This window comes from Aureobasidium namibiae (genome assembly GCF_000721765.1).
Source record: "Aureobasidium namibiae CBS 147.97 unplaced genomic scaffold scaffold_1, whole genome shotgun sequence".
Classification (NCBI taxonomy): Eukaryota; Fungi; Ascomycota; class Dothideomycetes; order Dothideales; family Saccotheciaceae; genus Aureobasidium; species Aureobasidium namibiae.
The window spans coordinates 2223607-2240838 of record NW_013581208.1 but is presented as its reverse complement, the minus strand read 5'-3'; the positions used below and the strand labels follow the sequence as shown (position 1 = coordinate 2240838).

Below are 17232 nucleotides of genomic sequence, written 5' to 3'. Positions count from 1 at the left end.
TCTTGTAATAACGCGATGATGACCTAGATCAAATAATTCTTATGGAAAAGATCATATTCTTCTGGCATACAAGCTTGAGTGGCAGTCTAATATTGACAAGAGGAAGTGGTGACAGAGCATGATTTGTAGCCCAAAGCATGAGCAGGATGATATTCGTACAGAATGGCGATAGACTCGGCCTAATGATACAACAGCAGTTTTGAAAGCAGCAAAACTCTTCCTGCCAGCCTGACGAAGCTGTATGTTGGAATCTCATCACCCTTCGCCTGCAGAATCCGAGCCCGAATTGAAAAGCAAAGTCCCCTTGAACGCCATCTCTTGATTCCCAAATACGATTTCCTCTTTACTGTCCCTTTCCATCTCTTTCCCACTGCTAGCAGCATTTTCGCTCCCTCTCAGTTCTGCACAGCATCAGCATCAGCCCTCCACTGCACCTCACCAACCACACTCCTCAATTCCTCCAACGTGCTCCCCATCTTCACCACCGAATACCTCAACATTCGCGGATCCAAGCCCAGCGTTCTGCGTACCGCGTGCTGTGTTCGCGCACTGCTGTCGAAGCGCACGACAAAGTAATGGCCAGTGTTGTGGGTGACTGTGTTTTTTCTCATTGGCTTGGGCAGATGGAAGACGCCCCAGTTTGTGATGCCGCGGACTACGCCGCCGGAGTTGAGGACGATGTTGCCAGTTGTTTTTGCGATTCTGGGTGGGTGTGTCAGAGGGAGGTAGGGGGGAAGGTGGGAGAGGAGAAGAAGGCGCACTCGCGGACTTCGGCTAGGTTGCCGGGGCGGACCTGGGAGGAAGTGTTAGTCTTTTGGAATTGGAAGGAAGTGAGGGAGACGGGATGACGTACTACGCCAATGAGTTCGTAAAGCATGATGTGTGGTGTGGCTAAGATGTATGACCTTTCAACAGCTGTATGCAACTCTGAACGCGGCGACTGCAGTATGCGCTTCGGAAGACGGCAAGCAAATTTCCATCTTATCTCTAGATTAGATCAAAAGCTGCCAGCTCGACCCTTTCCCCAAGAATCTTGGCGAACCACCGTCACCGCTGAGAAGCTCTCCGATTGCTGTTCCATACTCTTGCGCTCTCTGTGTACATAGCAATCACTCAGCAAAAACTTCACAATGGCATCAATCGCTAGATCAACCCTCTGCCGCTCGCTGGCCACAGCCGCCAGACCCAGCGTCTCCTTCCGCATCGCCAATGCCCAACTCTCGCGACCCTTCTCAATCACCTCTGCGAGTGCGTATCACCCACCAACTTTCTTTTCCCTCTTTGCACCACTGACCCCCTTCTGCCTGCTCAGCCCTCGCAAAGAAATACACCCAAGACCACGAATGGATAGACCTCCCCTCGGGCTCTTCAACCGCCACAATCGGCATCTCCACCTACGCAGCCAACGCCCTCGGCGACGTCGTCTTTGTCGAACTGCCCACCAAATCCCTCGAAGTCTCGTCTGGCGACACAATCGGCAGTGTCGAGTCTGTAAAGTCCGCTTCTGACATCATGACCCCGGTGTCTGGCACCATTGTCGAGGGCAACTCGGTGCTAGAGGAGAAACCGGGTACGATCAACAGAAGTCCCGAGGGTGATGGTTGGATTGCAAAGATCGAGGTCAGGGATCCAAAGGAGATTGAGGCGTTGATGGATGAGGCTGCTTATAAGAAGTTTACCGAGGAGAGCGAGGAGTAGATGTGACTTCGGTAACAACGATGATAGGACGTGAGAGGCATGGAGTGCAGATGAGGTGGGCAGGTGTTCAACCACAGGAGTTATACTTCGACCGAAGACGTCCGGCAGGACCTATGATTTTAACAATGAGTACAGAGACACGAATAGCAATATCGGAAGCGCGGAGAACATACAGCATTCAAGCATTCGCCTAGCATTCATGATCATGCAGGATCGTAGCGACATGGTTCAGATTGGATTCAACATTTTGTGATTCTCGCATTTTCGACGCACTTATCGGGGCCATTCTCGCGCGTTACAATATACAATCGAACTCGTCTTGTCGTCGAGAAAGTGAAACGCCTCGGAGAAACATCTATCTGCCCAGCTCTTCCCTTGTCTTCAAGTAAACATGTTGCCCAAAGATCTCTGAGCCAACGGCACCTCATCGCTCTGCAGTATACGTCAGCAATCTGTATCAGATCAAACGGCACAACCACAAAAAACATACCTCAACAAAGTCCGTGGCGTGAATCAGCGCACTAAAGCAACCCACCAAATCCTCCAAAGCCTGCTTGACACTCGGCCTCACCTGCGGACCCTCCCTTACCGCAGCCTTAAAAACACCTTGCATGCACTGTCTATTCTCGGTCAAGAATGCTCTTCCCTGAGCAATGACATGCTGATTCCTTGATCCTCTGCTGACGACGCACGACGTGAGAATCCGCAACATGGAGATCAGTAGACGGTAAAAGTTTTCTAATGCTTCTACGTTGTCGACGTCGAGACCAATGTCGGGGTCTGTGGCGAAGAGCTGGGAGTCGCGGACGGCGCTGAACAGACCTGCCTCGAGGATGGCGGCGGCGCCTTCGTTGGTGTGCGACATGCGTAGCAAGACAGAGAGGGCGGTGTGAATGTATGAGAGAAGTGTAGCGATGTCTGTGATGATTAGCTTGGGCCTCTGAGAGAGTCATGACCAAATTTACCTTGTCCTTCACGTTGTTGTTGAAACTCGCCAGCAATACCGCGAATGCCGTCTACGAGCACCGATGTGAAGTTCAACTTGGTCATTGCGCGTGTCAGGTATGGCGATTTGACCATCTGGAACAACTGCAAGCATGATTCGAGGACCATCAACGCAGAAACCCTGCAGCTACCTGCACTGGACATGACATCCTCGCAGATTGTGTCTATTAGTCGTTCACCACCGTGCTCGATGATCTTGGCGGTTTGGCGTTGCAAAGGTGATGATGTCCTGCATACTGATCTGACGAAGTGACGGATGGTTTGGTAGCATGTTTCGCGAAGCTCGGAACCACCAGAAGCGCTACCGATACCACGCAATGCAGTACGGAAAGTCGCCGTGAGCCTGTCGTGTACTACACTGACTTCCACATTCTTTTCTGTGGCAGAAGAGTCTAATACCCTCATTAGTGTGTATGTGAGCTTTGCAAGAGGGATGTTAACAGGAGAGTCCTCTACGATGGTTCTGTCCAGCTTTGGCAGCACAATTTGCAGAGCTTGCAATGCGAGTGCAGTCTTGGGTGCAGCTTGGAAATCACCCAATGCGAGCATCAACGACATGAGCTTCACCCATACGTTGAGCGTTGCACGCTGTGCAACCATGATCGAGGCGTAGTTGTTCTCTGATTGCAGGCATAGCATCGCAGCGTCAATCTCTGCTGCGCACTGTTGTTGCGAATTGGGGTCAGACAGTCTACCATTTTTGCGAAGATCAGCTTCGCGCAGAAGCAACAGCTCCTTCGCAAGCGAAAGGTCGTAAACGGCTCCTGTCTCTAGCTTGTCGGTCCTGCATGAACCAAAGTCGAGGCCGGTGATGAATGCTTTCTCCGCCATCTCAAAAGGTAGGGAAATATCCACATCGATGAAATCGAAAAGCTCAAAGATTGAGGCGTTTTGTACTTGCTCGCCAGAGGATAGGACAGTGACACCCACTAACGAAGACAACACTTTTTGTCGCTGTGTCGGTGTGTTGCGTTGAATGGTTGCTCGAATATCAAGAGATGCCACTTCGAAGAACATAGTACGTTGAATCAAGAAATCCTTGAATACCGCAGCAGAGTCTGATATGAGGAAGTCCTGGTCAGCACAAAGTCGATTACTCCATAGACTCTCGGCATTGATGGGTGCTTGCACAATGGCAACAGCATCAGAGTATCCAGACTCCCTGAGTTCCTCGAGGATTGTACGCTCAGTAAGTGAAGAATGAAGCAGTCTCGAGATGATCTGACAAGACGTGCGACGTATTGATGAGAGCCAGGGAGCTTGATTGACCTCTGGCAGGAAAATAGTGTCGGCTGAGAGCTTCGCCACAGCATGGAAGAGCGACGATCCTGTGTCAAACAGACCGTTGGGTGGAATACTGATAGCCCTATCTGTGCAACGGAAACCTAACAGGCAGTGAGCCAGAGCTGGACGATTGGCAGCTGTCTCGAGCGAAGTGTTGAGCAAATTTAAGATACCCTGCTTGATGTTAATGCCTGGCCCTTCTGCTCCCATCTCGAGTTCTCTAGGATCTAGTTGAAGAGGAGAAATGAAAGACGCGGCAATACGATCAACATCAAAGTCTTGTTGCAGGGCAGCAAGCACACGACTGCCTCCGTAAGACGTGCCAGTTGCGATTGAGAGCTTGCGAGCTGTTGCCAATTTCTGGAGAAGCTGCAGGGAGAGCATCGTCAGTTCCTGGTGACCAGTTCCGCAGTACAGACCGAGATCTACTATGATGTTGACGTGGTTCAGGATGACATCCTCAAAGGAAGCAAGCGCAGGATTGGCGATGGCTTTCTCGCGTCCAACATATTGCGTCTTGACAATCGGTCTGACAACATCGAAGTAGATGGATTGCAGTTTTAGAACCTGGTCAATCACCTCGATGCTGCGACACAATGCAACTACCATAGGAGAATCCGGGGAGGCAGCACTGATCGCATCAACGTCTTCGTGAGCGGCGGCGAATAGAGCACTCGAAACTTTGTCGTTGAACAGCCACTCCATGACGCGGGCAAACGGATGGAACCGAACGTAAGCGGCTAGCGAGGAGGTAGAGATAATCGAGTCAACGGGAATGTTAGTGCTGTTAGCAAAGATAACAAGATCTTCGTTGAACGTCGAAAGACATGTTGAGATGAAGGCAAGGCAGGTACATCTCAGTTCCCAGATTTGGTTCACGTCGGGGAGATCGGCCATTCTTTCCTGGAAGACACTGCCCATGATGAAGTCGACGTAAGGGTCCAAACCTGGCATACGGTAAGCTGCGCCCAACTGTTCTGGGAAAGGCAGCATGTCACGTAGACTGCTTTCCTCTGGACTGGGCACAACCATGCCCTGTATAAGCCTGGTGAAAGCATTCGGTAGCTCAAATCCTTCCAGTAGTGATTGAAACCGTCCTTCCTTAGCCACTGTAGGATTCTGAGGTGTCTTTGTGCCAAGGTAGTTCCTCAGACTCGGTGAATCGTACATCCATGAATCAACGTAGTCCCAGAGCGCATATCCGGCATCGATAGTCTTGTCTGTCAAGCTGGCGGCTATGGCCATAAAGGTACAGGCTTTGAGACGATTGGAGACCCCAGAGACGGCGAGATTGAGCACAATCTCATGCAGGTTAAAGGTGGCATGAGACAAGACAAAGATTCTGGCACTGACGCTGGAACGGCACATGTGTGTAACAAGACGAAGGTAGCACTCGAGCATGAGTTCACTCTCAGGCTCAATAAGCGGTCCGGCCAACGCACCATCGCCTTGTAGCGAAGTGGAGGTGAGCTTCTCGCTAATGCCCGGAGCGTAAAAGCTCAACTCGTTGAACATTTGTGCCCAACTTAGAGGTGCACCACGACGAAGTTTTGCTACCGCTGTAGTTGCGTCGTCCATGAGGAACTTGTGGGCGGCTTCTGCGCATTCGGCGTCTTCAGAAATAGAGAGGAACATTTCGCAGAAAGCAGCGGCCCGAGGAGTGGATTGTCGTTTGGAGGCCCACTGCAAGAAGCCATAAAGATTGCTGTCAGGATCCTGCCAGAATGACTGAGCTGCTTCAGGGAAGCCCTTGAAGGCATAAGAAATGATGACCAAGAATCTTTCGAGATGCAGACCATGTTCCGGGGCACCATGAGGCTGACGGATGCTGATGTTGCGGCGCTGTTCGTCTTCCTCGAACTTCAGTCTGCGGATAGTGTCGGGCATATTTGTGATGAAAGCGTCAACGAATAGCTGGAGGTTTTGAGCGAGTATTTCCTGGAAGTAGTCGGATGCTTTAATTGGGCCATTCCTGAATCGCTCTGCTCCTGCCAGGAGATATGACACCAGGCCAACCTTCGCGGGATCGTGCCACAAGTCTGCACGCACTTGAGCGCAAATGAACAGGATAAATTCGAAAGCACCATTACGAACAGCATCCAAGTAACGCTGCGAACGTGATTCGGTCTCTGCTTCCAGATCCACTCCTCTCAACGGCGAGCCAATAGGATTGTCGATGTAACGACCGCTGTACTCGGCCAACCAGAAGACGGTCGCAGCAGCGCGGAAATCAGGTAGCTTCCATTTGGAGTTGTCAGATTTGTCTGCAAAGTATTGGTCCAAACCGCGAGCATCTCTGAGGCTGGCAGCACTGTCGATGGGTCCGAGAACAGAGGCACAGCTGACAAGGGCAGGCAGGTAGTGCAAAGTGACGTCGTCAGGATTGGCCAGTTGAGCTGTCTTGTTCAGAAGGTAGCGATAATCATCGACGGTTGCGATGCCAACTTTGACCAGATGTGAGATTATGGCACCCAAAGTCTCATGTTGTTTCGTCAAGCTCTGCTTCTCGAAATGCAGCGTCTCCGTGGCATATCCGTGGGCGGTCTGGCCAATCATAGCAATCTGATTCAAGCGATCCTGAAGTTTCTGCAGCCATTGTTCCACGATTGCCATTGCATCGACACATTTGCGCCAGAAAGTTGCGTCGGTCTTCTCGGTGATCAGACCGGCGCAGGTAACGAACTTGTCGCGGTCATCGGTGTTTTCGCAATCAACGGCTTGTTGGATAGTCAGGCGCAGACACTCGAGCAGTGTTTCCCGGTGGCCATGGAAGCGAAATATAGCAGCCATTGATGTAGGTCTCCCGAGCTCTTGCGCAGTGATTTCCGACTGCAGGTTCAACCTTGCAGCATCCAACTCATCCAGATCTAGCTCGTCGGCGACCTGGATTACTTCCTGCCTCCAGTCTTCGTTGATCGTGTATTGGACCTCGTCGACGGTTATTGTATCTAGACATGATTGTCAGCGCGTGATTTCCTTCAGTCGAGTCTTGGAGAACGTACCAGCCTTGAGTGCCTGTCGGCTTCTGTCATTCTTGTTCTGACGGTCCAGCAGCTTGCGAAAGTCGGCGATGCTGTCTTCCAGCTCAGTCCATAGGCGATCGACATTGAGTAGGCGGGACTCGGAAAAGGCGACCAGGTCGGCTTGGAGACCTTGCAGGCGGGTCAAGCTATCGATTTGGTCCATGTGTGCGGAATGGTCGCTCGTCAATCGACGAGGGTCAAGGTCTAGGGTTCCAGTTCCAAAGTTTGCGCACGGTAGATGCGCGTGCTTGTTGTGTTGTATGTGGTGACAAGGTGAATAATGTTTTGTTGAAACGAAGCGCAAGCAGCAACACGCGCAGAAGCTCGACGCAGCGCCCAAGAATCACCTCGGCGTCCACCGAACTTCTCCCGTCTCTGCAAACCGCACCTTCCCAGCCATCGCGTCCATCCTTGCGCCAAACTTCCTCATGTCTTGTCCTGGTTGATATTGCTTTGGTCGTTTGTACGCGTGTTTTTCAAGAGCGGACTACCAACCATCTCGACAAGAGTTCTGTACAAAGCAATTCACCCTTCTCTGACAAGTACTCTCGAACTCATCGACCGGGCTTAAGCACTATATATCCGGCCAATCGTGACTACCCAAAATCTCACCACTCGCAATCGTGCAAACAGAGTCTAGTTTCTAGTCAACTCGCAGTTGTCTCTCGGCAGTTGCGTGGATCACCCACCCACTTCGGACTCATGCTATCAACATAAAACAATCGCCCAGCATGGCATCGGACATCAATCTGGCAGAAGCTCTGGGTATGTATACACCAACTCTAGCTCGAACAACTCTCTAACGTCAAGCAGAGGGTGTGTCTTCGAAGGCCGTCAAGGAAAGGACTGAGGCTATGATCACCCTCCGACAGATATTAAGACATACTCAAGGCACTTCCAAGATCGATAATCTGAAGGACCCGGCCCTCTTCAGGATCTACGACACAATCATTCAGGCCATTAATGTAGAGGTCACCCAATTGCGATCTCTTAGAGCCGGTGTCAAAAGTAAAACCACCCTGCCTGCGACCGAAGCGAGACTCAGCAGTTGCTCTGCTACTTTCCGTGTCGCAATTGAAGTGGGCGTTCGCAATATTCGCTCCAAAACTGTCAAGGCTCTCATCGAGCATATCATCACCAACTTCAATGATGCCGATGGTAATCCTGAGCTTGTATTGGCAACTGACTATGCTCGAAACCTCTCTGTCATACTCGGTCACGAGCCTCACGTCGAGCATCTATCTCAAGACTATTGGAAGACAACTATGGGTTTCTGTCTCGAGAAGATGAAACTCTTTCCCCAATCAGACCTCAAGTTGGGCTCCAGCATCTTGACCCAAAGATCATCACGCTCTCATTTCGCTTCTTTCCAGTCGAACGGCGAGAAAGGGACTCTTCCTAGGCATGTTTTGGACGATTTGGTCAATGTTGTTCGTTCCCTGGTCTGCGTGCCATTCGCACCGCTTCTTCACAAAGGCCCCGAGGCTGTTGACGCGATGGCACAGTTCTTGCACAATTCACCACACTCGGCGAAGCCTCAGATCGATGCATTTGTAGTGATCAACACTATTCTTCTCCAGATACGCATGGAGAACCTCAAATTCGCCAAAGAATTCACACGTGATGCGCTCAACCTCACCAGGTCACTGTGGAACACCAAGCTCTCTGCATTGAAGGACGAGATGCTGTCTATGCTGATCTTACTGCACCCATTTGTTGAGATGCTCACGCATGAGGGTGAAAATGAGCTGGTTCACACCGCAATCTCAAACCTTGTCGAAACGATGAAGAGCGAATACACGAGACGCCCAATCAAGGATCAGCTTCAGCTCAGTCAACTGTCTCTTCGACTCAATCTGCGGCAACCTTCTGATGGCTTACGAGGTCCAGTTTTTGCTTTGCAGGACGGCCAGACAAATAGTGAGAGCACTTCGAGTGCCGAGCACAATTGGACATTGCTCAAGTTGCTGGCGCAATTTTCATGCTGGAGTCAAACTTTCGATCAGAGAACTGGCAAGAGGTCAACGTCTCCAGGGGCAGGTCCCCAGAAGCGCCAACGTGTTGCACAATGGTCAGACGAGCTTTTCCGCATGCTCTCTGACTTCAGCATTGCTAGCAGACTATGTTCCTTGCAGATCATATGCTTCATTGGTCAATATACTCCTATTGAGGAAGAAGTTTTCAGCAGTCTGATTGAGAAACTGTCCACCTTAATTATTGACGACAATAGTTCTGTCGCTTCGTGGGCCTACTTAGCCCTTGCCAGGTAAGTTGTGACGACTCACATAATAATCACAAGGCTAACACGGTCATAGTTGTGCTAGCCAGGCCGCGGCCAAAGTAAATAGTCTGGTTGGAACCTGGGAATCTGTTTGGCGTTACACTTTGAGAGGGATCGCTCCTGCTCAAACGTGTAGACCAGCATGTCATGTCCTTCACATTATGATCCAAGCAGAACTTGTTGATCGGGCAATAATCCTTGAGAACCTCGGTTCTATGCTTTCGAGCATCTCGATCAGCGGGCCTACCATCTTTGGTGACTCGGTCGCTGGACTTTTTCAAGCCGTCATGGTTCGATTCCAGCGTGAGGGTACATCATCCATCGGCGAGAGAATCGAACAGATCCTGACCTGGGCCTTTCGGACTTGGGCACCAAGCAATTTCCATGATAAGATGTTTGCTTCACAACATACCACTATCAAGGTCGTGGATATTATGAACCTCATAAACGTCTGCTTGGGACTGCCAACTGAGCAAGAACCTTCTCAAGCCCTGCCGATATGGGGAACTGTAGCGCAGTCATGGATCATGTACGACCAGACTCGGGATCTTCTCGACTACTTGCTACTCAGAAGAAAAAGCAATGCAATCAAACCTCAACTAAATCGGGCTGAGCATACTCCAGAAAAAAGTCTCTCGTTAAACAATACCGCAGTCACACTCTTGCTCGGTCTTTGCACGACTGAAACCAAAAGTGCAGTGGAAAAATGGCAGAATGTGAAGGAGCAAACCGCCGGTCATCTGGACAGAAACATGATCCGTATGGTCGGCATTCTGGTCATTGTTGGATTATGTCTTGCCAACTGTTTGAAGGCCAAAGACACACGTCGAGCAGAGCAACTTCGTGTCGCTAATGAAAAGCTTATGATGCTCATGTTTAGCGACCTCTCAAACTCTGGTAGTGAGCAAGACAAGGTGGACGCATTGATTGATCTTATTGCTGGTAGACTTTTGGTCTGTCACCCGGACTCGTCGACTTACGAAAGTCACGATCGTCATGTCTGCATGGCGAAACTGTCAACCTCACTACTAGAACTTCTTGAGAATAGGCGCTACATGACACAGCCGGAACCCTCCCTGAAGAAGAGCGACACGAGCGACATGATGGACTTTGACACCGATTTCGAGTCGCAGGTGACTTCATACACTGCTCCTGTGAGCGAGGTCCGACCTCCAAGAAGGGTAATCTCGACCAACTACAGCATCATTTCGCAGAGAGCAAGTGTGACAGTCTATGCGAAACTGATGCAGTCGTTCGATTTTTCTGTGAAAAACGGCGATACTATTGCTGATACGACGAAAGAGCTTATACCTCGCGTCCTTGAGCTTCCTGCATCAGAAATTCTTGCCAGCGGGCCATTTCTTACAGCTCTACCCCTTTACGGTGTACAACTCACTCCGAAGCAATTCGAGCCACTTCTTGAGTTCTTCGCGGACAACACGCTTCAATCTTACGAATACGAGCGTGCTGAGACCAACATTGACCTATTGTTAGGTGTCATGGAAAGCTTTGTGTATACCTGGACAGATGCATCGGACCAGGAGTTCTATACATTTGGCCTCGATATCTATAAATGGTTCACCGTCACGGCTTTGAAAGCTAACCTTCTTTCACCATGCGTGCAGAAACGACTCATTCATCTCATGCTGCAGATTCTGCAGATCGATGCAGATTATGGACAGGCTGATAAACTTCCGACAATTCGTTCTATACTGTTTCGTCTGATGCGCGAAGGTACTCTGGAAGTCAAGTACTATATTGCTCAAAACTTGTCATCAATCTTCAGCATCTTCGCTCTACCTTTTCACCAAGAGGTCTTCGAAGAGCTCAGGACCAGTTTACCTATAGACACAGAATGGGCCGAAGGCCTCGCCGTTCGGATTTTAGTGTTAGCGAACCTAGCTGCTGGTTGGCACTCGCTCCGACGACAATGCATCTACCACATATTCGAAACCGCAGGCATGGTTGCTGAAGTTGGAGAATACGCTGCAACTTGTGTCGCCACAATCTCCAACTCCCTCAATCTTATTTCACCCAAAGAACTATTCCGACTGTTCTCTCCTCAGCTGCTGTTCACCTGGTTGGAAAACCAAGCAGTGGCAAAGATTCCTTTCGGAGTATTCGGTTATGAGGGCATGACTGAGCTGCTGGAGCATAATATTGACGAGATCTATGCACAACTGGTCATTCGCGAGAAAGAGGAGGAGATTGGCTGGTTAACTAAAACTCTGAACTTGCAAGAAGGACAGATTTTACGGTCCACATTCAGTAAGACGCTTGCTTACGCCATCTCTTGGGATGTGTCTGGCAAGCAGATATCTTCACAAGATTCATCTCAGGCGGCAACTACGTGTGAGTCCCGCATTCGAGCTTTCTTCAAAACAAGCAGCGAATACTGTGTCGCGGTCCAATCCAATCTGCCAGACATCATAGCTCAGATTTTTACCTCAACGTACCATGAAGAGGTTGTTGAGAAGGTCCTCGAAAAGAGATCTCAGTACGAATATGCGCAGAACGCCCTTTCTGCAATGAAGCGATATGGGTTTCTCGACACAGAGATCTCTCAGGTTCAACAACCAAGTTTCAAAGGCAGATATCTCATCGACCAGCTCGAGAGAGTCTGTCGCAGGACAGGTAACAAGACTCTCAAGACCGTCAAGGATGTTTTAGATGTGCCGCATATCACTGTCACTCTGCGATCGATCATCGATGGTATGCACCCTGCGTATGGTCCACTTCACGCTTGTCGGACTGTCAGAAAACTGCGCATATTCATTGCGCTAGCTGGAGATGAAGTCTTCAATGGCTATCCTTTGCAAACACTGATTCGAACTTTGCAGCCAGTCATTATTGACCCCCATTGTTCTGACGATGGCATGGGTGTATTGCAATACTTGCTTGAGCGTGGAAAGTCCTTCCTCAAACAGGAGTTATCAATGATCACTGGTACAGGCTTACTGATTCTCTTGTCGTTGAAGCAATTTATGACCTCTCGGCAAGACAAGACCACCCAGGAGAGTCAGTACCGCAACACGGTCTCAAAGATGCAGTCTTTCCACAACTGGCTCGTCGAGTATCTTCTCGAATTTGGTTCCGCCTCGAAAGCACCTCAGCATCAAGCAGCTCTCTGTTCGCTTGTTCAGTCGTGCCGGGATTTAGAACTACCAGAATCCTCGAGTACAAATCAGGCTGCGAGTGCCATGTTGAGAGGGCTTCTAGACGACGAGGACTCGGCCACGCCGATTCTGGGATCTACCGAAAGAAGACAAGTAATATCGACTCTGTGTCGCAACTTCCATGTAAGCAGTAAGACAGCTGACGACATGTTTGGTTCTGACCAACTGTCGCTTTCTTACGCTCGGCGGGTGTGGGAATCTACCCAAACACTCACAGTCGCTGACGACTATGGAGCATGGGCCGCGAAGGTTCTGGGACGTGCTTATGCATCAACAGTCTCTCTGGAACAGATTCGGCCTACACGAGGTCTGATGTCTCATCTAACAAGTGGCAATGGAGAGAAGAGTCCATCCATGCAAGCCATCGTGACCAAGCTCAACAATCTTCTCTCCAGTCAAAACCGAACACATGTTGGAGTTGCTGAGCAGAGTCTCAGAAGCATTACGAATCAATTCCTCGCTCTAGGAGACCACAATGGTGCCATCGAATTTGAGAAAGTTCTACCGGGCCATGTCATCGATGCGATAGCCAGAGTGTACTATAGAGACACGATAGATGCTAGAAACAGCCAAAAGCTTCGCAGAGAGGATCTCTGGCAGGCCGCGAAACTCGATGTCAAGAAGCCTTTCGCACTCTGGGTACAGGACTTGGCCGTCTCTATCTGCCGATGGACGAAAGATGACCCACTCATCGGTCAACTAGAGAGACTTTTCCTCTGCGGTGACGAATTTTCGGCAGAACTCTTCCCCTACATCGTTCATCTTGCTCTCAGTTCTGAGATCGAGAAGGAACAAGTCGTCCGGGTCTATCTATCAGAGTCCTTCAATGCACATTTCAGCACTCGTGAGGCAGACACTGACCGAAAATCTCGTCTGTTGTTAGAGTCGCTCTTGTATCTGCTCACTCGGAAGATCCACAACGAGAAGACGAGAATGGATCGTCTAGAGTGGTTGGAGCTGGACTATCTTCTTGCTGCAGAGGCTGCTGATAAGTGCAACATGCCAACTGCATCTCTGTATCTTGCAGAGCTGGGTGCAGCTCCTCAGACTGCTACTCAGTCGTCACGAAAATCATCGGTGACTCTCCCTGAACCAAAGCTGCCCTCAAATGAGCTACTTCTGTCGATTTACAGTCGTGTGGACGATCCTGATTCGTTCTACGGTGTAAAACAACTACCATCTCTGGAGTCTGTGCTGGCGCGTGTCCATCACGAAGGTGATGGAATCAAAGGGTTAATGCTGCACTCTGCTCGAATGGACGCGTCTATGCGAAAGTGTGGATTGGCAGATGAAGCTGATAGGCTTGGACTTATAGGCTCTGTTGGTGCTATGAACTTGAGCAGTCTGACTCACGATATACTTAACCGTAAAGGTGGTCAGTCTACAACAGCCGCGACAGACACCATGCTCAACGCTGCTCGCAAACTGGAACAATGGGATGTGTCTCCTCCTCAAATGAATGGTTCGGCTGCAAGTACGGTGTACAGTGTGTTCAGAGGACTCGCTGGTGCCACGCAGTTGGAGTCTCTCCAGCTAGAATTGAATAGAGCTCTGGGCTTATCGATACAGCACCTGCAGGACACTCGCCTCGATGCATCTGCGGTCCGCGCTACTTTGTCGAGCATTGCTGTACTCAACGAAATTGACGAGCTTACTACAGTGAGATGTTCAGCAGACCTTTCCGAGCTCTGGCAACGAATGCAACAAAGACAGGGTGGATGGGATATCGGCCGGTATGTTTTTTGGCTCCCATGATTCTCCAATGAGATTTACTGACCTGTCTAGTTTCAACGATGCTCAAAACATTGTTTCCTGTCGCGAAACCCTTTTCAGTCTGTTGAGTCAGAACAAACATCTCAGAGAGGCTCTCCATGTCAGTATCCGAGACTCTCGCGCAATAGAGGCTCGATCAGTCATTAGCTCTTCCCAATTTGCCAGGAGGAACGATTTGATACAACAATCCCTGACTGCGGCGACGTATCTTTCTCAGTTGGTCCCTGTCTGTCAAGAGGTTGATGTGAACATGGACGCTGCGGCCCACTTTGAGGTAGCAACTACGCTATGGAGACAGGGCGAAATCTCTACGTCGGTGCAAATGCTGCAGGAGCTCTGTTCTCGGACAGATCTGTTGGAGCAGTCGATCCAGGTTGGCCGAGCAGGAATGTTGGCGCAGTTGGTGAGTACTAGAGCGGCTCTGCATGTAAATCTGGTTACTGACCAACGATAGGGACACGAGGTTGCAGACGCGCGCCTTGAAAAGCCAGGAGAAGTCATTGCAAACTATCTCAGACCAGCCATTGAGCAGCTGGACAAAGCAACATCTGGTTCCGAGACTGGAAAGGTCCATCACGAGTTCGCCTCTTTTTGCGATCAACAACTCCAGGACCCTGGTAATCTGGAAGACTTTCAACGACTAGCAAAACTTCGAGATCGTAAACTGGGAGAATTGCGACAATTTGAGAAGCTCGTCAAGGAAGCCACTACCAAGGACAAGAAGCGAGAGCTGATGAAGGCGCAACAGACTGTGCACAAATGGTACCAGCTTGATGACGAAGAATACCAGAGGATGAAACGCAGCCGTGATGACTTTGTCCGCCAGAGTCTCCAGAACTATTTACGAGCACTGATGGTCTCTGACGAGTTCAACCCATCCGTTGTCCGCTTCTTTGCACTCTGGCTTGAGAACTCGGATTCAGAGTCTTCGAACGCCGTCGTACAAAAGACTCTACCAGACGTCCCTAGCTGGAAATTTGTTGGTCTGATGAACCAGCAGACATCGCGTCTGCAGTACGAGTCAAGCGTTTTCCAGCAATCGCTTTCGGACCTCATTCTTCGCATCTGCATCGATCATCCTCATCATGGTGTCCACTACATTTACACGGCCTGCTATTCATCCATTGTGGAGACTGACGTGGCTGCAAGATCTCGACGCGACGCTGCTCTCACTATCGCGAAGAAACTAAGCAGTGATGAGAAGGCGGCCGAGCCCCTGAGGAAGGGCTTTAGAGTGGGTGATTCCTACAAAGATCTCGCCGAATTGAACTTGAATCCGAAAGAGTTCAAGGGCAAGATTACAGTCAACATGGTGCCTAAAGCTAAGGATATGGTCAGCACAGTGTTGGCCAGGAAAGTGCCACCTGCAACGATGTCAGTTGAGCTTCGCCTTGATTGCGATTACTCTTCTGTTCCGATAGTTGCCCGGTACAGAGATGACATACGTATCGCCAACGGCCTGAGCGCGCCTAAGATCATGGTCGCTATCGGAACAGATGGTAAAGAATACCGCCAGCTATTCAAAGGTGGCAACGACGATCTCAGACAAGACGCCATCATGGAGCAAGTATTTGGCGAGGTCAGCAAGATGCTACAGACACACAAGACATCTCGTCAACGCAACTTGCACGTTCGCACATACAAAGTGCTGCCGCTCACATCAACATGCGGCATCATCGAGTTCGTACCGCACTCGGTGCCTCTGGGCGAATTCCTGGTTCCCGCGCACGTTAACTACCATCCCTCGGACCTGTCGCAAAACAAAGCACGCGAAAAGATCAGCAGCGTACAGAGCAACCCCAAAGATACACGCATCAAAGTCTACCGCGAGGTAGCAGCCAAACACAAGCCAGTCCTCCGTCATTTCTTCCTCGAGCGCTTCCAAGACCCAGACGACTGGTTCCAAAAACGACTGAACTACACCCGTAGTACAGCCACCATCTCCATTCTAGGCTGGATTTTGGGGTTGGGTGATCGCCACTGCCACAACATCCTGCTAGATGAAAAGAGTGGTGAAGCCATTCATATTGATCTGGGAGTAGCTTTCGAAGCCGGCCGCGTGTTGCCCATCCCCGAAGTCGTTCCCTTCCGCCTCACCCGCGACATCGTCGACGGCATGGGCGTCACAAAAACCGAAGGGGTGTTTCGGCGCTGCTGCGAATTCAGCATGGATGCTTTACGCGCGGAGAAAGACGCCATCATGACTTTACTCAACGTCTTGCGCTACGATCCATTTTACTCATGGACGCTTTCCCCCTTGAAAGCCCGCCGCATGCAAGATCCGAGTCGAGAGGGCGATGAAGTGGGGTCAGCGAGTAAGAGGCCTGAAGACGAGGCTGGGGAGGCAGCTAGGGCATTGGCGATTGTGGAGAAGAAGTTGAGTAAGACACTGAGTACGGCTGCTACGGTGAATGAGTTGATTCAGCAGGCGAGTGACGAGAAGAATTTGGCGGTGTTGTTTGCCGGGTGGGCTGCTTATTGTTGATTTGACCAGATGAGAAAAGGTGTAGAGGGGAGGAAGTAGAGGGGCTTCCTCTATTCTGCTTCTACGACTACTTTGCTCTAAATGCTTTTTGGTGTATATATCACAGCCAAAAGTATGTGTTGATGGAGAAGAATGTCGAGGTTATGCTACTGCTAGTTTGTCCATCCTGCTGTTATTTTTGTTTCGATAGGAATGTTTTCTTGTGCATATCTGTGCGCGAGGCACTTTGTGCAATTCATGCTGCTGGGCCGTGACCCTGTCATGGAGCAGAGCAGGGTGATAGCCCAAGCAATGCTCAACAACACGATTATCGACTTTATATAGCCACACCTATGATCTATCACTTGTATATAGCTAATGTAGCTGCTCCGATATAACGCTATCACCTCTTGTGAATTTTATCATCTTACAGTGTGTCATTGTTGTTCCACCTCGATATCTCTGATTTCAGAGTATTCGATATAGAAACTGACCTCAGATTACCACAATTCCTGACGACTGCTCAGA

General features: G+C 50.1%; 4 protein-coding genes across 4 annotated transcripts; 2 read left to right on the top strand and 2 right to left on the bottom strand.

Moving 5' to 3' along the window:
• Positions 1-395: 395 nt before the first annotated feature.
• M436DRAFT_36124 (ribosomal protein S6) lies at positions 396-877 on the bottom strand (the record flags this gene model as incomplete). Its single annotated transcript, XM_013576334.1, has 3 exons — positions 396-702; positions 762-793; positions 854-877. The coding sequence occupies 3 exons, from the start codon at positions 875-877 to the stop codon at positions 396-398; spliced, it is 363 nt and encodes a 120-aa protein (XP_013431788.1).
• A 253-nt stretch (positions 878-1130) lies between these two features.
• M436DRAFT_37080 (putative glycine cleavage system H protein, mitochondrial precursor) lies at positions 1131-1698 on the top strand (the record flags this gene model as incomplete). The annotated part of the gene is made up of 2 exons (XM_013576520.1): positions 1131-1248; positions 1313-1698. The coding sequence occupies 2 exons, from the start codon at positions 1131-1133 to the stop codon at positions 1696-1698; spliced, it is 504 nt and encodes a 167-aa protein (XP_013431974.1).
• A 457-nt stretch (positions 1699-2155) lies between these two features.
• M436DRAFT_36340 (nuclear pore complex subunit Nup192) lies at positions 2156-7173 on the bottom strand (the record flags this gene model as incomplete). Its single annotated transcript, XM_013576372.1, has 3 exons — positions 2156-2616; positions 2664-6935; positions 6990-7173. The coding sequence occupies 3 exons, from the start codon at positions 7171-7173 to the stop codon at positions 2156-2158; spliced, it is 4917 nt and encodes a 1638-aa protein (XP_013431826.1).
• A 649-nt stretch (positions 7174-7822) lies between these two features.
• On the top strand, positions 7823-16725 carry M436DRAFT_35067 (uncharacterized protein; the record flags this gene model as incomplete). Its single annotated transcript, XM_013576150.1, has 6 exons — positions 7823-9276; positions 9326-9685; positions 9923-10454; positions 10596-14200; positions 14253-14643; positions 14695-16725. Coding segments are annotated over 6 exons (8373 nt in total), but the record flags the coding sequence as incomplete, so codon positions are not given.
• Positions 16726-17232: the final 507 nt, after the last annotated feature.